This window comes from Malurus melanocephalus, unplaced genomic scaffold (assembly GCF_030028575.1).
Source record: "Malurus melanocephalus ecotype Western Australia unplaced genomic scaffold, MMel_1.1 scaffold_42, whole genome shotgun sequence".
Classification (NCBI taxonomy): Eukaryota; Metazoa; Chordata; class Aves; order Passeriformes; family Maluridae; genus Malurus; species Malurus melanocephalus.
The window spans coordinates 435,072-454,445 of record NW_026623274.1 but is presented as its reverse complement, the minus strand read 5'-3'; the positions used below and the strand labels follow the sequence as shown (position 1 = coordinate 454,445).

The window sequence follows — 19,374 nt, the reverse complement described above, 5'->3', positions numbered from 1 at the left end:
GTTGCTTTTTGTCAAGGCACAGTAGTAGTATGAATAAGCTTTATAATTTAGTCAAAACACCCTTTTGGCACCCCAGCATTTGTACATTGCTAGTGTATTTTGTATATTGTTACAGTGTTCATTTTTTTTAAGATGACACGTCAGGCTTTTTTATTTTTTTTCTCTTTTCTCCCCAGTTATGCTGAATATTCTTTATACTGTAAGCTTACTTGCTGTAAGATATGGCAGGCAAAATAAAACTATTATTGTGTATTAGATCCAGAAGGAAGACAAAAAAAAAACAAACCCATTGAGTTATTCTGAGGTACTGAAATACTCAATAACTTGCGTCCATATCAGTTGGGAAAAAAAGGTGCAATGTATACCACTACACCCTCTTAGTACATGCAATGCCAGGCATGCCCTCATAATTTTGTATAATCTCTGTTAGCAAGAAAATTGTGCAAACGGTTTCAAAACCATTTGAGAACTGTAAAGCAGTACATACTTAATTACATGTTTTTAAACAAATCTCTCAGGACAAATTACTCTGGGAAGCCGTTTAAATGGTTTTAAAACATTGCCTAGACTGTACTTTCATCTTTAACAACTATATGTAACTTTTAAGGGGAGAAATAGAATACAAAATTTTTGAAGTTTTATGAAATAGCACATGATGCTTTTTACAATAGGCTGCAGTAGTTATAATTTGACCCTCAGCTGTTTTTTTGACTTTCAGGGTTACATAATAGTTATTTGACCTAATCATGTAAATTCTTCTTTTTTGGTGGACTTTTTAACCTATTCACAAAGGACTCTCAGAACTGGAACACTCGTGAATCTTTTCTCCTGTTACAGTTTTCTTGTCCAAAGGCTGGACAGGGTCAGGTTCTTTCTGTTCCAATACTTTCAACTGAAGTCAGTTATGAGAAACCCTGACTGATTGGCAGAGTCAAGTAAGCACAATTCTTAAACACTCTATTTTATCCATATGCCTTTACTCTGACTTGGACAAGATACTCCTGAGTGTTCTTAGGATTTGTTTATTTAATCCTTGATTTCTCGAGTAAGTCACCATAGAAATGAGTCTTAGAAAGAAAGGAAGTGGTTTTGTACATTAGTTGTGCAACCCTGGCTGTTCTTTTTCATGGTTTTGCACTTTTTATGCCCAAGAAGAAAAAGTATTGCTCTTCCATCTTCAACACTTAAGTCTTAGGAGTTCAGGTTTTGGGTTTTTCCCTCTTGTTCAAAGCTTGAAAGTGAAATTTACTATTCCAGTATAGATCTGTGGAAGAATGAAGACATTGACTGTCAAAAATATATGAACCCCATTATGGTCTTTTGAAGGTTTAAGGTGGTATTATTGATTCAAGATTTGATATTTATGAAGGAAAATAGTAGGCATACAGTTCATATTAGCTATGTAATTTTAAATTATACTCTTCTACAGTCCAAAAAGCTATTTCTTAATCAATTTGACCTTTCTGGCTGAAAAGGTTGGAGTAGTCCATGTGCTAATTTGTCAGAAACTTTTATTTATTGATCAAAATTRTATGTCTAAGAAAGAGAGGCTAACCTGACTAGCAATAGGTTTAGTGATCTTTTTGAGTTTGGAATCAACAAAGCATAAGAAATCAACAGTGTCTGTGCAGTTCAGAAGGATATTAGAGCTTAGCTAATATAACCTTCAATTGCACATCATTTCTCCATCTGTATGGCTTATTCAAACTAAACTGAGAGATGTGTRTGAGTAGTTCCCTGAGGTAATTATAACCTCAAATTCCAAAAGCACGTGGTAAGTGTTTAGTTTAATAAATTTATGGGGGTTTGTATGAAACTTTTGCTAAATATATTAAAAAGATCAGACYGGATATCTGTAACAAAAATACCAAAAGTTGCCAGTGCCAGGGTTTGTGTGTTATTTTATTATTATGTAAATTGCTGAATTCAGTAACAGAGAGCTGCTTTGCCTGCAAAATAGGCTGCTTTCACTGCCATTGTCTGAGCATTCATAAGGAAATTCAAAGCTGACTGGGCAAATATAAAGCAGTGAAGTTTATGCCCAAGGCTTGATTGTTAGTTCTCACAATTCATTATGCTAATATATTACAGTACTTGCATTGCTGCTTGTAAAGTGCTCATTTAAGTAACTTTTCAAATCTTTTCTATAAGTTTGTGTGTTTGGTAGGAATTTATTTGTGTTTGTTGACATGTATGTACAGACATCTAGTCAAACATAAGATCCATCTTTTGCTTGTATCAGAAGAAAAGCTTCTTTTGTGTTTCTATTCATGTTTTCTGCTCCTTTTTTTTATTTGGTTTAAGACTCTCATGAGTAATTGTTTGCAGGAAAATACATAACTTAAAAGGATGAATAATCTGTGCTGGCCAGACTTGAATGAATGAATGCACAAGCAGCTAAAAATCTCTGTGTGACCTTTGTAAGTCGATGTCTAAATAGTTTATAGCTGCCTTGCAGATTTGTTTTGCAAATGTTGACATTCATCATATTTTTCTCTCCACAAAAATGAATTTAGAAAAGCTGCTTATCTTGAAAAATAAAATGTGCTCTTTTTTCCTGTTACTTGCATTGAAAAGTGTTAAGAAATACTATTTTTCTTCCCGAGTGTGTTTTGAACATGAGGTTCTTCAGACATCAGACTGAATAATTAGTACTTTTTTTTTTTTTCTTTTAACACTTCATGAAAAAAGTATTTTCTGAAAGTTGAAATTAAGCAGAAAAATAGAGAGAAATATTGTTGGGATCTTTTCAAATGWGCTGTTTTCATACACTGACAAAAATGTTACCAGTTTTGTTTTCTAAGAATATTGATTGATTTTTTTTAAACTGAAGCAGAAAATATTTGGCATTTCAAAGTGTTCTATTTCCCAGTTTTCATGCCTTTTGAAAGAGGTTCCTCTTTTTTCTGAAATCACTATACCTAGTTTTGCTCAGATTTTTTTTTATTTTAGAACAGGTGTCTGGGAGCTGCCTCTCTTGAATTGCATAGAGATAAATTGTATGTATGGCGCTTGGTGTGTGCCATAGGTTTTCTGGTTTGCAGCAACTTTAAATGTTGTGCAGTGTCATACTGAGAGTCTTGCTCTGCTAACAGTTCACAGAGACAAGARCACTAAACACAGCAGAGCTGCTCACATGGTTACCTGTGTGTTTTGGGGGGAGTTGTGTGACGAATCACCACTGCAGCTTGAGGAGCAGTGTCCTTCTTTTGCCTCTGGGAGTTTCCTTCCTTCCCTGCTTGGTGSTCAGCCCTGAGATAAATCAGTTCATCGTGTTGAACCGGCAGAAAACCCAGGCTTGATCAAAAAGTCAGTGTAGCTTTGGTTGCTTGGTATAAGCTGCCTTAGCCAAGGGAGGAGCACCAGTTCTTCAGGGAAGCAGCCAGGGATGTGGGTGAAAGAACAGACARCCCCATTTTTGGTGGTAGCATTCTCTTTAGATTTAGCTATAACCTGTAACTTCATTCTTGATGGTTTATGCATCTGGTATCAGTGGGCTGTCGTCTGAAATCATTAAATTACTTAATAGCACCTCTTAATGGGGCACCTGTGGAACAGGACTTATCCTGCTGGTATTTAGAAACTGGCATTCAAACCATGTTAATGGGAACTGTGAGCTAGCTGCCCTTTTGAGCCTTTCCAAATGTTCTTCTTAATTCTTAAATGTAAATCCATATAATCAAAGATGAATCATGTATTCATGTAATACAAATTACACAGTTAAGCTTTTATTCCAAAAGGACTAGCAAAAGGAAATTCTCCATATTAYACAAAAACACAGAGAACATTTTTATTAATGTAGAATAGAGTGCTTGCMGGTCAGAAGTAGTGGTTTAGGCACGCTAAAACCATTTTTTAAAAAGGTTGTGGGTAAAGATGAACTTGCTGGTTCTGTGTATAGCTKCTTGTCAAGAAAAATGCTGCAACAGGTGCAAACATAGACTGCAAGTGTATTCTACTGCACTACACTTTTGAGGTTCTAAAAATACATACAGATATTCATCTCTCAAAYGCTTGAGTTTCTTCTAACATTTCCAGATTATTTTCAACCCTGAAAAAACTGTCAATATCTCATGATTGTTCCACTTCATACTTCTATTTTGGTATTTAGATCTCAAGAGACTCCTATGGATGGGCAGCCTCCAGCATTACCGCCCAAACAATTTAAAAAGAACAGTTGGAACCAAATTCATCATTCACACTCGCAGCAAGAACTGGATAACCATATTAATGAAACATTYGATGTTCCTGCATCACCTGAAAAATCCACTGTAAGTTTTTTGATCCAGTTGAACCATTCTGCCTTTTATCAGAATGATAGTCCTGCTTTACATGAACTTGGTTCTGAAGCATTTCAGAGCCTCTGTATTTGTGCATTACTTTGCAGCATTTCTGTCATCCATTCTGTCCCTTCACTAGCTCCTGCTGGCTTTTCCACCTGCTGGACTAGTGCTTTGTCAGTTGACAGCAAATCACTGCATAGGGATGGTTATGCAAACATTTTGAACATTAGCATTTCGGCACATGCAGAAGTTTCTACCTAACCACTTCTTGAGATGTTGTTTGCCATCGGTTTTAAAGAAAACGTTGCAAGTGTTTAATCCAGCTCTAGCTAAAAAGCGAAATCTGAAAATGCCTACCAATTTCTAGAGTGGTTTTATCAGGAGAGGCTTTTTGAGTCTGTGGTTGCATTTCTCATCAGAATTTCCAAAAAAGTAACTATTAAGAGRCCTGTTATTGCAAATACAAAAATAAGAGCAGAAGTTCTTTTTCCATATTGAAGCATGTGTGAGATGAGTAAACTAGTCAGTTGATTGACTGAGGTSAGATCTCTCTGACCATTTTTGTGATTCTTGTCCTTCCAGAAGTTTTCTAGTGGTTCTTGATTTTATACTTAGGTGGRCCAAGAAACATGTTGCAGGATGGGAAAACTGTGTAATGTCCAGATGTASCAAATACTGTGTGAACAGTTTTGTCAACCTCAGGCATTCAAAATTTTGAGTCACCTCCCCAAAYTGATACTTAGAAATGTCTTAGTTTATTTTTTTTGCATTCTGAATTGTAAGCTGAGGGTGCTCTCAGGCCTTGTAAYAAAGTTGAGATTCCCATAAAATCCCTGTTTCATTTCACAGCTGGGATTTAATAAAAGAGTCAAAAGTGAAACTTTAAAATTTTTGAGTATTTTGAGAATGTCGTAAAAAACTTTGTTTTAATAAAATAATGGAACAGAATTTATAACAACTTTGGCTTCAGCCATTGCTTATCTGAGTCTTATTGAAGTACTATTCTGTTTTGAAAGATAAAACTACTTCAGTCATCAAGTTTTTCTGCCCTGTATTCAGTTATCTTTACCAAATTGCCAAAAATAACTTTCAGTTGTTTTTTTAACTCCTTTTAGTTCTGCAAAACCAACACAGCTGTGTGAAGGGGATTGTTTTTTCTCTGTGCATTGTCACTGTGATTGTTTGCTGTGCTSCAGTGGGAGACATTTATGCAGTCTCTATGATGGCAGTGCACTGTTGTCGCTGAACATCTAATTTCATCTGCTGATGACGTTTTATTTTGGGGATTACACAAGAAGGARCATAGCATGATTGAAATTTTTTGAATATTGTTTTGTTTCAAAGTTGCTTTTCTGACCAGAATTCAGGTTCCTGCACCACTAAAATCTTCTGCTGTTCCATCTCAAATATTTTAAAGAAAACCCTTCACCATTCCAATTTCATAAAGCTATTGAATTTCCTTTGTCTGTTGCATGTATGGAGAAAGGTAGTAGGACAAATAAGAGAATGACACATTTTTACTCCATCTGCAATCCCTGAGTTTCCAGTTGGAGAATGTCAAAAGTRTTTAAAAACAGGTGTGGCCATGAGTGCAGATGAATGCATTTACCAAATTTTGTTTTCTTTTATCCAAGAGCATAAAACATTTGCAACTGAGTTACCTTAATGAGAAAAGTTTTGCAGACTTCTTTAACCTTGTGTAACTCCAGATTCTGAACTTTCTTACATACAAAAATATTTGCTTTTCTAAATTTGTTTTTTTCTTTTCTGAGTCTTATGCTTTGCTGTAACTGGTAACATTGAAAACTTCCTTGAAGCACATTTCTTTATTACTTTGCATACTCACTGTAGGAACTATAGAAACACTAGCTAATGTTYGGAGTAAGGGATCGGGAGCCAAGATTTCCTTGCTTACCACTGGCAAAAGGACACCTTCAATTATCTTCCCTTTCTTATTGCAATTCTTCACTGTGGTGTTAATTAAAATGAATTTAAGACATTTCCATTTAGTAAGCTCTTTTTATTAGAGTTTTGAAGCCAGTTAGTCTTTTCTAATATTCTTTCTTAGAGGTTGCTATGACAGAACACACCTTTAACTTAGTTATGTCCAAGACTCTTTAATATGTAATTTTYTCCTTTTATGCAAACCCAAGATGTTAGTGTTATTGCTTGGCATTTTCTCAAGTGTCCAATTATTTGATGAGGAAACTGCAGAATTCTTAGATACAATATGCTCAAAGTGTAACTGTGAACAAAATAGATACTAATATAATGTAACTTTTGTCTACTAGCCCAATGGTGGTGTCCCCCATGACAATCTTGTTATGATCAGAATGAAACCAGATGAAAAYGGAAGGTTTGGCTTCAATGTAAAGGTAACAGTACATCTATTCCTTTCACATTTATCAAGGTTATTTTCTGACATTTGGGATTTCTTACTAATTTAATTTGTTTTTAAAGGGTGGATATGATCAGAAGATGCCGGTAATAGTGTCCAGGGTAGCTCCAGGAACACCTGTAAGTTATCAAAATAGCAAACTTGGTAGCAATTTCTGTGTATCTTGAAGGATGTATTGAAAATGATAGCTGCCTGTGAAAATTAGTTTTTGCTATAACTTATGAAAACAAAGCGAATTACATGCAGTAAGAATTTGATGGGGATGTATAACGTATTTTTTTTAGTTCTTCAATCCTCAGAAGCATTTTTTCCATACTGAAAGAAAGTTTAATTTCTCAAAATTACAGGGCTTTACAGATGCTCAGTATGCATTGGTACTTGGGCTGTGCCATCCTAAAAATACTTTTACTTTATTACTTTTTTTAGATACAGACATTTAGTAATTTCACATAAATTACATATTGAAAGAGTGTTAAAAATAACCAAAATAGCAAATGTCTTACTTTAGTGACAGATGTGGCTGAGTAAAGCCAAGATATAGATTAAAAGCAGACATTATGAATCATTCATCAGGTCTGATTGCGTGTTGTTACTGAGTGACTATAAGTGAGTCTTCAAACTAGGCACAATATTTGTCAATTTAGTGCCAGAATACTGACCTGGTATTCAACTGACTGCAGTCAGCTCTGTCTATACCTCTTAGAGTTGGAGTGGGGTTAACCATTTGTTTATTTAAGAGGTACATTTTTTTTGGGGGGGGGGGGGGATTTGGGTTTTTTGGGGGGTTTTTTTCGGGGTTTTTTTGGGTTTGGTTTTTTTTGGCTTTTTCTTTACTCTTTGAACCTATTAAAATATTTGCCAAAATAATTGTTCTTGTATCTTTTATCCCTGAAATATATAATGACATTAATAATTTTGGCTTTAAACATTCACTCTGTAGGAAGAAAATAGTTGGTGATGGCTTGTGCTTTCTTTTCTGCAACAATGTTTAGACTGATTATAGTAACAATTTTTATTAACTGGTTCCTCTCTCTGGGATTACTGGGAGTTATGCGTGGCTTTTTGCCATTACCACTGCAGTATTTTAGACCTGAAGCACTTAAGCCTGTGAAATTGATTTGGACAAGGTTTTGCCATGTTACTCTCCTCCCTTCAAAGATAAAACACCCTGCTTTTTAATTGCCTCTACAAAGTGTGATTCAAACAGAGGAGCTTTCTGCATCAGCTGAGGAGTCGAGTAACAGCTGCTGGAAGATGTTAAGTGACAGTCCTGTCCCAGCTGCTAATGGATTTGTTCATGGGAATGGCACTGCTTGTGTATTGTGTAACACTTAGATTTTATCATTTGAATACAGTGCAGCAACCATAGCAACGGGGCTGTTAGGATTCAAGAGCCCAAGTATAGTTACTTTCAGTTGTTATTTTAAGGTAAGAAATTGGTAGTGGCTTGTGTTACAGATGGTTTTGKTTTTTTTCCCCAGGCTGATCTCTGTGTCCCGCGTTTGAATGAAGGGGACCAGGTTGTACTGATTAATGGCAGGGATATTGCAGAGCATACCCACGACCAAGTTGTAATGTTTATTAAAGCTAGCTGTGAGAGACACTCAGGGGAACTTGTGCTCCTCGTTCGACCCAATGGTGAGTGGCTTGTACAACRTAATTAAAAATAAAAACCCACACCCTGCTCTTGTTTTCTAATCTCCATTTTGTGTCCTGGGATGGAACATTTAACCTGTAAGAAAGAACTCCCTTCCCTGAAAAGGAATTGGAACAACACAATGTATTGATCCCATACTCCAAGGAGCTGTGTATAGCTAAGTGTTGAAAACTAATTAAAAAGTCAGAGATCAAATATTTCTAAAAGAGAGCTAATTTAAATTTTGTTCTCACTCTCATCGATAAAAATGTCCAGAAAGCTATAGGGATATTGAATGTATTTYATGAGGTTATTGTTGTTCTCCTAAGGAAAATTTAAACCAAATACAAACAAAAAAAATCCTCACCAAGTACCCAGTGTTTGGATGACTTTGAAGGTCGATATATACAAAAACCTTCCATACATTTTTAAAACAATCCAAAACTATTGGCAACATTTCTACATGAGGAGGCTTAGTAGAAGAGCTAAAATGCAATCTAAATAAAGCTTATGCAATATATTCACAAAATAGACTGTTGGATCATAGCCAGCAGATGGGCACTGGATTTAATTCTGCTGCACATCCTAATTATAATAGAGTTGGATAGGAAAAAGCAAAAYGAAAAATATTCATGCTTAATTGGAATAATTTGAATTAATTTTGCAGAGTACCTCATCTACCTCAAGCATTTTTTTCCCTTACTCACTAATTTGCACTCCCTGCTTACATKTGCTGTCAGTCTATGTGTAAGTTTTCTTGCAGCTTTTGTGTGCTTTCTTTTTCAAACCAAATTACAAGCTTTGTTTGCAAATTTGCTAAAACAAACTTTCCCCTTGTGTGTTGATTATCTTTGTATTCTGGATAAAAACATGTGAGCTGTAGAAATGAGGAATTGCCAGTTTCCTCCTTTGTAGTGATRTGATACAATTTTAAAAAAGACTTTKGGACAGCATGTGTTTCTTTTGTGTGCTAGAAGATGCATATTATTTCTGAGTTTATCAGCAAGGYACATATACAGAATTGATAGCTTTATAATGCCACGTATTAAAGTAATTTTCTTAGGTGGTCTGCAGATCTTGCCTTCACCAAAGCCTAAAACAAATTCTAAGTGAATTATAAGTAAGATGTAAATGCATCTGTTATGATATCAGAGGCATGATGTGTAAATTTGAAATTAAGGAGTTGTATCAGACAAGGCAGGGTATAACATGAATTTTGATCAAAATTTTAGCTGTCAGTGATGTGCTTTTACTTAAAAGTACTATTACTCAAAAAAAATAGTTTTATCACAGACTATAATGATCAGTAAAAGCTACCTGTCCACGCTGATGGGGACTCAAATCAATGTGCTAATAAATGTGCATTTTTCTACAGGAGAAACATGGTGTTTTTGCTGTTTTAAATAAATGACTTAGGGTTAACTTTAGTCAAACAGCATCTTCAGTCAGAGYATTCATACCTTTGCTTGTTGTAGCTGTCTATGATGTTGTGGAAGAGAAGCTGGAGAGCGAGCCTGATTTTCAGTACATCCCTGAGAAATCTCCACTTGATGGTGTCCATCAAGATGATAATGCTCTGCGAGAATCCATGATTCAGTTAGCAGAGGGGCTTATCACTGGAACTGTCTTGGCTCAGTTTGATGTAAGTACTGTATTGCCTGGAGCTGGGTGTAAGTTCCAAGTCTTTTGGGATAGCAATTGTTTTAAACAGAGCAGATTTCAGATAACTTTCAGTACAGTCAGCATCCTTTAGCAAAATAATTGTCTTACACTCTCARAAGAAAAATAACCAAAGGACAAAGTCAATCCTATATTGTGTGCAAATTTAAGAATACATAATCCTAGGTTTTAGTTTTATAAATAGCTTTATTGATTACTTACACTTTTTGTGGTTATCAGGATGGACATGTTAATAAAATACTTTCATAAAGGTGGAAGCTGAAGAATATCTCTCAGAATGTATTCTGTACTCAGGCCTTCACTCCATACATAAGTTGCTGTAGAAACTGAATGTCACCTGAGCTGTTGACATTTTATGGGCATTCTAAATGCGGGGAGGTAAAATAACTAATGGAAAATACAGCCCTAATATTAAAGGTGAATGTAACTGTATATTTTATAAATAGCTAATTTTTATTGACATATTTCAGAGCAGTAGTGCACTTCCAGTGGGGCCCTAAGCTGCTATGCCCTAAGCCATAGTCTTTCTCTAGCACTGACTTATGCCTGGGTGATACCCATCTTAAATGCATGAGATCAAGTGGCTTAAAGCAGGAAACAGTAGGTTTRTAAAACAGGGAATTCTGTGAATTCCTCACCAAATGGAGACTAGCATTGTATTTTGCAACRTATATTTATAAAATATATTTTATATACCATTCTTCAAGAACTTTGGTAAAATTTACTTTTATGTATAGAAAGAGCAGATTTTTTCCAAGTTACTTAAAATTCTCCTTTAATATAAGTTTTCATTCTCCCTAGTGGGTTCAATGTGTAAAAGTTTTTTAAAGTGCTTCTTTTTGAACCTGGATAATTTCACTGATACTTTCTGTACCACAAGGGTTGTGGCATTGCATGACTAAGGCACGAGAGGGCAGGAACCTCTCAAAGGCAATTTTGTGCAGGAAAAGCATGAGGTTACCCAGGATTTGCCCTACAGTTATTGCAATACAGAAGGACATCTGGGAAAAACAACCAAAAAAAAAATCTAAGTGAAACAAGGGCAGTATAGGTAGATGCCTGTATACAACACAATCTGCTTGCTCCAAATACCCAAGTGGGGTTGTCAGTATCAGTGAATTCATTTACCAGTATACAATGTTGCTTTATCGTTGGATCAGTGTTCTMAGTGGAAACTTGAAATTTAATGTTGAGTTTTTCTTTAAACAAATTGTGGTTACATCTTGATCACTTTCAGTGATCCTAGAGCATGACTGAATTTGTAGTGCTTTATTTTTAAAAGTATTTTCATGTTTGTTGAAGCTACTGTTGCTCAGTAGTTTATGAGTAGTTTTTTCTAAAAAAACTACTATGAGTAGTTTTTTCTAAAAAACACGTCTTTTTAGAACAAATTCTATTTAGGTAAATAACATAATAATGAATCTATTGCATCTGTTATGTTCTGACCACCAGCTTTGTCTTTTAGCAATTGTATAGGAAAAAGCCTGGAATGACAATGTCTTGTGCCAGATTACCTCAAAACATTTCCAAAAATAGATACAGAGACATTTCGCCTTGTAAGTATTTCTGTTCAAATATGTGCTCTAAAAGTATTTCACTGTGGTTGGTAAACAAGTTACATCTTTCTAAATTTTTTTTCAGATGATGCTACACGGGTTATTTTAAAAAGTAATGAAGATTACATCAATGCAAATTATATAAATGTAAGTAGTATATTTTAGAAATTCTTCTGGCKTTAAGTAATCTACAGTTTTTTGATGAAAAAAACTGATCTAAAAAAGTATTTTTTCTAAATCTAATTCAGGCTAGAATGGCTACCTCTAGTCAGGTGGTTTGAAATTTCCTGTGGATATAGTTGTTTCCTAATGTTTTGTGGCAGGTGTTTTCATAAATGTTAAAGTCTAGCCCGGCATTTATTGTGAAAAAATGCTAACTCCATCTAGCTTTCTCCAGAGAAATTAATTCTTCTTTCTGACAGTAGTGTTCAACAACAGTGAAGCTTAATTTGGCATCACTTTCTTTTGCATCTTGTTTCTTTCATTGTTAGTAACAGCAAAATTACAGCTACTTACTCTAATGAAAAAACCCAGATATTAAATCCRGAGATCAGTGTTTAAAAGCTAGTGTGAAAAACCCACAAAGCAAGAAATATTTGCACCTGAATTATTTGCCAACTGTTCTGTAATTTTTTTTTTTTCAACCATTGATCTTCATTATGGCAACTACATGACTGTCAGTTCATATGTAAATCTTGGTAGTAATTTTGCAGGTGAAACACTTGAAGAATTTTTATCTGTACCAATTCATATTTACTAGCCTTTAAGAAAYAGAATTAATGTCATGGTTGCTTTTTTAGTGTACTAGCTACTAAACTGTAAATGTCTGACTTCTATTTTCTGTAGGAATTGAAATAATAACTTTGTCTTCTCTTAGATGGAAATCCCTTCTTCCACAATAATAAACCAGTACATTGCTTGTCAAGGTCCATTACCGAACACTTGTCCTGATTTTTGGCAGATGACTTGGGAGCAAGGCTCATCTATGGTTGTAATGTTAACAACTCAAGTTGAACGGGGCAGAGTAAGTAAAACATTTCCTTGAATATCACTTGCATAATCTTCTAAAAAACTATTGGTGATTAGCCTTTAAAAGATTAGAGAAATATACTGTTGTGGCATATGAGATGCCAAGGGGTTWAGAGGAAATGGCTTTAAACTAGAAGAGTGTAGATAGAGTACACATAAGGAAGGCATTTTTACAGTGTGTGTGGTGAAACACTGGCACAARTTGCCCAGAGAGGTGGTGAATGTCCATCTCTGGAAGCACTCAAGGTCAGGTTGGATGGGGCTCAGAGCAACTCAGTCTAGTTGGAGATGGCCCTGCTCATTGCAGGGAGTTGGACTGGATGGCCTTTAAAGGTCCCTTCCAACCTGAACTGTTTTATCATTATGTAACTATTTTTCATAAGGGCATTCCTAGTACTTTTGCAATGATGTGTCTTAGATTTTAAACCTTCTGGTGATGTTAATGCWGCTAGTATTTAAACTTTGTTCAGTCTTGAAATGCACTTCACTCTTCAGGTATTTCTTAAAATATTTTAGTCTGCTTTGTTTGATTCTTTATTGTAAAGTAAAAAGCATCTACAATTTACCTTCATAGAATTATTTTCTCTAAATTCAAATGAAGGAATTCCCAAGAAGTCACATCAGTTTTCATAGAGTACTTCTTTGATATGTAGTGAGATTAATTTTTAAGGCAGCCTAACACAGCTTTGTAGTGTTAATATCCCATGTCTGGATGGCTGTCTTATCAAGGATTTTCTTAAAACGTGAAATCTAAAATTTTCCATAAAATGTTATTCTGTGGCTATAAAGATTTGTTTAATCTTAGGAAATAATCATTGTCCTTTAACTTGCATATAAAATATGTAAAAATAGAGTAGTATAATAAAATAATTACATTACASTTATAAATTAGTAAAAATAATTGTGTAGAGTGATAACATAATGCCTGTAAAAGGCCTCAGGTGTATTTTTGTCTTGTTTGGTTTTGGTTTAAGCTGTAGTTTCTCTTTAGTTGCTTTGGATTTTATGCAGTTTCATCCTTTGGAGAYAGGAAAACAATCAAGTGTCGCCATACACACAGTGGAATTCCAGAGTTATTTGGTTTATTCTGGAGCATTCACAGTAGCACTGGTTGGTTAAGTGTGTGGATAGAAATGACAGTGTGGAATAGTAGTGTAGTGGGATTCCTCTATATCAGGTTTTCTTTTGAAGATGAATTTCTAGTGCGTTGTAGATCAACCTGGACTGTAGTTCAGCTGTCTGTATATATTCTGACTTTTTAATAACCATACATATGCTGGGAGGTTAGGACTCTAAATACAATTAAAATAATTGAAGGGGAGTTGCAGTGTTTTTAAACCATTTTTCAGTGACTCAGTGTTTGYATGGTGCTGCTTACTCCCAAATAAACATGATTAGAGGGAATTTCAGTACAAGTGCCCTTTTACATTGAGTTTTCTGTGCAGATCTGCTAAGAACAGACTTGCAATAGCAGTTCTCTGAGGTTCCCCTACCCCTTCAATWATGATATTTGTGGAGTTCTTTGGAGAGCTGCTTAATAATGAAATAAAAGGACTTATCTGTCTTATACCCATAGGCAGACTCCCTGCTCTAAAGCTGATCATGAGGCTTCTGACATCACTATCCCACTGCATGCCGGGATGTCTCAGTGGAGCAGGAAGTCTGCAAATCTGGCTGCTCTTAAAGAATCGCCAGGTGGGTTGGAAATGCAAAAGTACACTTGTGCTGAAATGACCTCTGTAATTAGGCATTTAAGCCATAGATGAGAAAATCGTAGCGATTGAAGCTTTCATTCACATTTGAGCACTTGATTGGKAGTCTTTGAAGTCCACCATCTTCATCCCCCTAATTACTGCATTAGCTTAGCAACTTCTGTGTTGCTTATCTCCTTTTTTTTTTTTCCATTTGTTCTTTTCCCGTATAAATTTACTTTGAGAAGGTCAGATTAGGATTTTGGAGGTCAGAAATGTTTATAAAATAGCATTTTTGTCACTCAAGTGTTAATTTATAGAAAACTCTTAAAAAATTATAATGGAAATTAAAGGCATCCATCTTCAGTTAGACTAACTGCAAGAGCTGGCGCGTGTGTCCTCTTGAAAAGAGAACCAGGAAATCTCTGTGATACCTTATTTTATAAACAGTAATTAGGTAACAGAGTCTGTTTGGTAAGTAAATTAATAGTGATTACAAAATGATCAAAATAATCTGTAACGAACAATGGTATAAAAGCTAGAAAGAATGAAAATAATGCTTTGAATTTAAACACCAGCATCTTTAAAAATGTGTTGACCGTAGGTTAAATGCCATCAGTACTGGCCAGAACCATCAGGAAGCTCTTCATATGGGAATTTCCAGATTACCTGCCATTCAGAAGAAGGAAATCCTGCTTATGTCTTTCGAGAAATGACATTGACTAATCTGGAGGTAAAATTGTAATGTATTTTTATGTATTAATCTGCAGAATCCTTGCATATTTCCTAAAATGTACTTAGACTTTCTTTACAACTTGGTGGCATATCCATATAATGAATCCAGGGTCTTTTTTCTAGAACYCTCTAGAAAACTACTCATATTGTCATGTACTTACCTAGGAGAAATTCTGTCCATAGAATGATAACAGACCTTTCCTAAGTGAAAATATCATAGAGGTTCATTTTTCATTATCATATTAATTGGATCACATGAAAGATACATTATTTATCCTAACAGTTTTTACTGGTGTTTTTCATAACCTGGCYGAAGGAAAAGAGTAATAAAAGAAGTTGAGAAACTTGTTACTCCCTTGATATTTTCAGAACATGAGACACTAGAGGTGTTTCATCACCTCAACTGAAAGTCTTTGTATAGGCAAACAGTTCTTAATAATTCAGTCTTGAACAATACGTGCAAGAAGAGTGAAGATCAATCCTGCTGAGAGAAAGATGAATCTGGATTGGTGACTATATGTAAACAAGTACCTTTTTGAACATGCACTGCATGGTTTTCAGGGCATGTGTAGTTTTCAGAGCCTCCCCAGCCAGCATTTCAATATCAGAAATATTTGGAAATGAGTATCTAGAATTTAGTTCACATATTTATTTCTCATTGCTTGGGTTACCAGATGAGAAGCCGGTTTTATAGAGCTCCCTTTTAGTCAATTTGCAGTTAAAATTCCTGTCCTGTGTCCTGTTGAGACAATTGCTCATGGGCTATCAGCAGTGGGATCTCTGTAAATGATTCAGTGCCTAAAGGCTATTTAAAGTGCAGTAGCTCCTGTTCTTTTGAAATGCGACTCTGGTTGCCCAGCCTGTCCCCTCCCCTAACCAGAGGCGATTGATTATATTTGTGATATCAGAGCAAGGACCAGGAGGGAGTGGAAAACAAAGTCATTCTGCACTGTAGGTGTAATATGATGGATAAAATTAAGAGGTGCAGATAAAGCCAAAACAATGCTGCTGTTCACACAGGGTCTGAAGGAAAGCTTTTATGTCTGATCTCCCCTTCCTACCCCAGTTCTGTCATTTGATCTTGTAAGATACTATGTCTATTAAATTTGCTTTGCTAAGAATATGACCACCTTCTCTTACATCTACTGTTCAGTTAGATTGTTGGTATCCTTGAACAGCTTTGGTATTATGTGTAGTGTGATTTTTTTTAACCTGTTCAAAATGTAAGCATCTGTGGATTTCATTTTTTGCTTTTAAGAAAAAAGAATCCAGGATGACCAGTGCATAACACTAATAAAGCACTGCTAGGAGCATCTTTAATTATGGGTACAAGTTGCTAGAAATGTACTATCAATTTCTTTAATATTATTTTTGTGGGTTTTTTTTAATAGGATGTGAATTACCCTTTAATAAATTCCATTTTTTTCTGATTAGAAAGAGGAAAGCCGCCAGCTAACCCAAATCCAGTACATAGCATGGCCTGATCATGGGGTTCCTGATGATTCCAGTGATTTCCTRGATTTTGTGTGTCTCGTGCGAAAGAAGAGGGCTGGTAGAGAAGAACCTGTTGTTGTTCACTGCAGGTATCAAAATTTTTTACAACTTTTTAAAATCAGCAACATGAACTTTTTGTCATCAAATAGATGTTCTTTGCTTTGTTGTTGRAATAAATATTTAGTTGTATCTACTTTGGTGTCCTAGGGACGACGGAAAACTCAGCATTGAAATAAAACAAATATTTAACATGGTAATCACATTTCAAGAAGCAAAATTTTGAATAGCAACATGTGTTGATCTGTGCAAGATTTTSCTGGGGTRTTTTGTTTTGTTTGCAATTTAAATGCTTGTGTTAACAATCTACATAATAATTCAGGGAAATGGCAAAAGGTACCTGGTAACCATGAGGAATAGTTTCCTCTTCTACAAAGCTCCAGAATAGCTTTATRAGTGATCCATAGTGGCAAATGTGGGTGATTTATGAAATTATCAATTAAAAGACATTTTCTCTTAAATCTGCAGTCTTAGGCTACATGATATTTTGATACATACATTAAGATGAGACATTTTTCTCAACAATTTACCTTTGTCATGAATTAAAATAACTGTTTAGATCTTTACTTACACAGGAAATGTGGGTTTTCTTTTTCTTGTGCAATACTTTTTCATAGCATTCTAYATTCCTATAGTATATTTCAAAATCTTAATCATTTTAAAATACCTAATTAGCAAATTAAAATAGTGCCAGTTGTTTTCAAATTAACATGGACTATCACAATTCTTGGGGAACAATTCTGTGAATAATATTTGACCTCTCAATTCCTGAATACTCCCAAGATAGTCAGTGTTCCTGAATCTGGCATGCATCATTCCTTTCAGAGAAAAGCTGAGAAGTGTGAGGGACAAAATAAATTGAAAGACTGCAAGTAAACTGGACATTTATTGAAAGGTATGAAAGAAAAAGAAAAATGCACCATGTGTATCAGAAGTTGTATTTCATTAGTTCTTCTCTCTTCTGCTTTATGCAGATTAGGGTGAATCTTACTGACTAGGGAATCTATTACCAGAATGCCAGTGTCTTAACTGATGCTGTTTCTCAGCTTCCATTATTGATATACTTTTGGTTAATATGGTTGTGAAAAAATAATGAAAATGGCAGTCAAATACAACTTCTGTGATATAAAGTGTGCAAGTCTGCAGAAGTGCTGGAACAATAACRTTGGAGAGTAGGAAAAACTTCATTCATCTCAAGGAGGCACCAATTCAGCTCCAAGCTGATAATTTCAATGTGTAATTGAAACTCGTATGAAAGATTTATTTTTCACAGAAGAAAAGAGRTAAGAGTATCACAGTTGAACATAATTTACTTAATTGGCCCAACTTGGTGGCTGTTGGGAAGTATAATCAAATTCCAGCAGGGAGTCAAGCAGAAGGAGCCCAGGTGTTCCTTCATATGGTGCATGCACTCTGTAACATCTCGTCAGTGTAATAGGWTAGGGCATTAGTGCAACAGAATTTGTTTTCAGAACTAAGATACCAGCTTTAGTGTGAGGAATCCAAGTAGTAGTAGAAAATTATTTTCTTTTGTACTGCAATAATCTAAAAAGAAAACAGTCCAAACCCACAGATATTACAAGGCAGCAAAGACCTTAAGGAATTGGAAAGGTTTTTGTTATATTGAGGTTTTTGTTATATCGAGGTTTTTGTTATATATATTTTGTTATATTGTTTGTTGTTTCTGATATTGTGTCATGTGGTTATTTTTATCTTTTCAAGGTCTTGCTAGTTTTCTTGAACAGTTTCTGATTCTTGTTCTAGATGAGATCTTGTCTATCCTRTCCATGCCCGTCATGATTTTCATGCCCTATCTCAGTGTTCTACTCCATCAGTCAGTGATTTCTTTTTCCAGGCAGAAGAGTCCTATCCTGCCTTATGTTTATCATAGGAAAATGATCACATTTTCTGTCATTGGGCTTTTCTGACTCTTTTGAAATTGTAAAATGAGTCATTAGGTTCTTTGACAGTTACTCTCCCTGCTTGGATTTGATAAAGCATTCTGCATTTAAATTCTATATGTATAAATTCYAGAAATATGAAACACTACTGAATCATTTTATATAATGAGCACATTTGCATCTTGTCCTAAAATTCTCATGACATCACTGAAATATAGAGTAGCTTTAATGCCACCTCCTGGACAAAGATTTAARTAGTAGTTTAGCCAGACTTAATTTGAACAATTAACTTTCAAAGTTTGAAATATTTATATGAATTGCTTTAGATCCAAATACTTTCATTTATTGTATGAATTGGGGTAATGCTGGCATTTCAAAATATGTGTTTGGCCATATATCCCAATATGTGGAAATATTTGTTTTCTGTTTCAAAAGTGCAACATTAATTGAAAAATCTGAAACTGATCRTCAAATTCAACATTAAATATTCTGTCTTTAAGGCTTGCTACTTCTGGAAGAGCATATATATATATGTGTAAAATGATGCAGATAAACCTTTACATCTGTTTTATTTTTAAGGAAAAAGTTTATAAGCTCTCTTGATAATTTTGCCATTATGAGAAGTATAGTTAAGGTACTTCTTGTCTTGAAAAGGATTGTTATTATGTATTCCTTTTCAATTGATACAAGCTAGATCYGTATTGTACTCCTTAATTCTAAGAAAACAATCCTTTTTGTCACCCTACAGAAGTTTCTAATACTTATTCCTTTCATTATTTGGAAATAGGAAGGTGTGGATTGCTTGAAGAACATTAACATGAATTTATCAGTGCAACATTCCAGAAATCAYCTTTTCAGTAATGGTCAAACTGATACAGCATGCCCAGCGTATGCTTGTGTTTTGTGGTCCTTGA

General features: G+C 34.9%; 1 protein-coding gene across 2 annotated transcripts in view; it reads left to right on the top strand.

Moving 5' to 3' along the window:
• PTPN4 (protein tyrosine phosphatase non-receptor type 4) overlaps positions 1 to 19,374 on the top strand; it is a 103,298-nt gene that overhangs the window by 80,546 nt on the left and 3,378 nt on the right. Inside the window, exons 16-25 of one of the 2 annotated variants that reach the window (XM_057364761.1) lie at positions 4,112 to 4,271; positions 6,575 to 6,658; positions 6,744 to 6,800; positions 8,163 to 8,319; positions 9,793 to 9,959; positions 11,463 to 11,553; positions 11,639 to 11,700; positions 12,431 to 12,577; positions 14,878 to 15,006; positions 16,443 to 16,591. In XM_057364761.1, the coding sequence (XP_057220744.1) occupies positions 4,112 to 4,271; positions 6,575 to 6,658; positions 6,744 to 6,800; positions 8,163 to 8,319; positions 9,793 to 9,959; positions 11,463 to 11,553; positions 11,639 to 11,700; positions 12,431 to 12,577; positions 14,878 to 15,006; positions 16,443 to 16,591 (1,203 nt within the window). Of the gene's footprint in view, positions 1 to 4,111; positions 4,272 to 6,574; positions 6,659 to 6,743; positions 6,801 to 8,162; positions 8,320 to 9,792; positions 9,960 to 11,462; positions 11,554 to 11,638; positions 11,701 to 12,430; positions 12,578 to 14,158; positions 14,262 to 14,877; positions 15,007 to 16,442; positions 16,592 to 19,374 lie in introns of those variants that run through there. The other variant, XM_057364762.1, reaches the window with a different exon arrangement.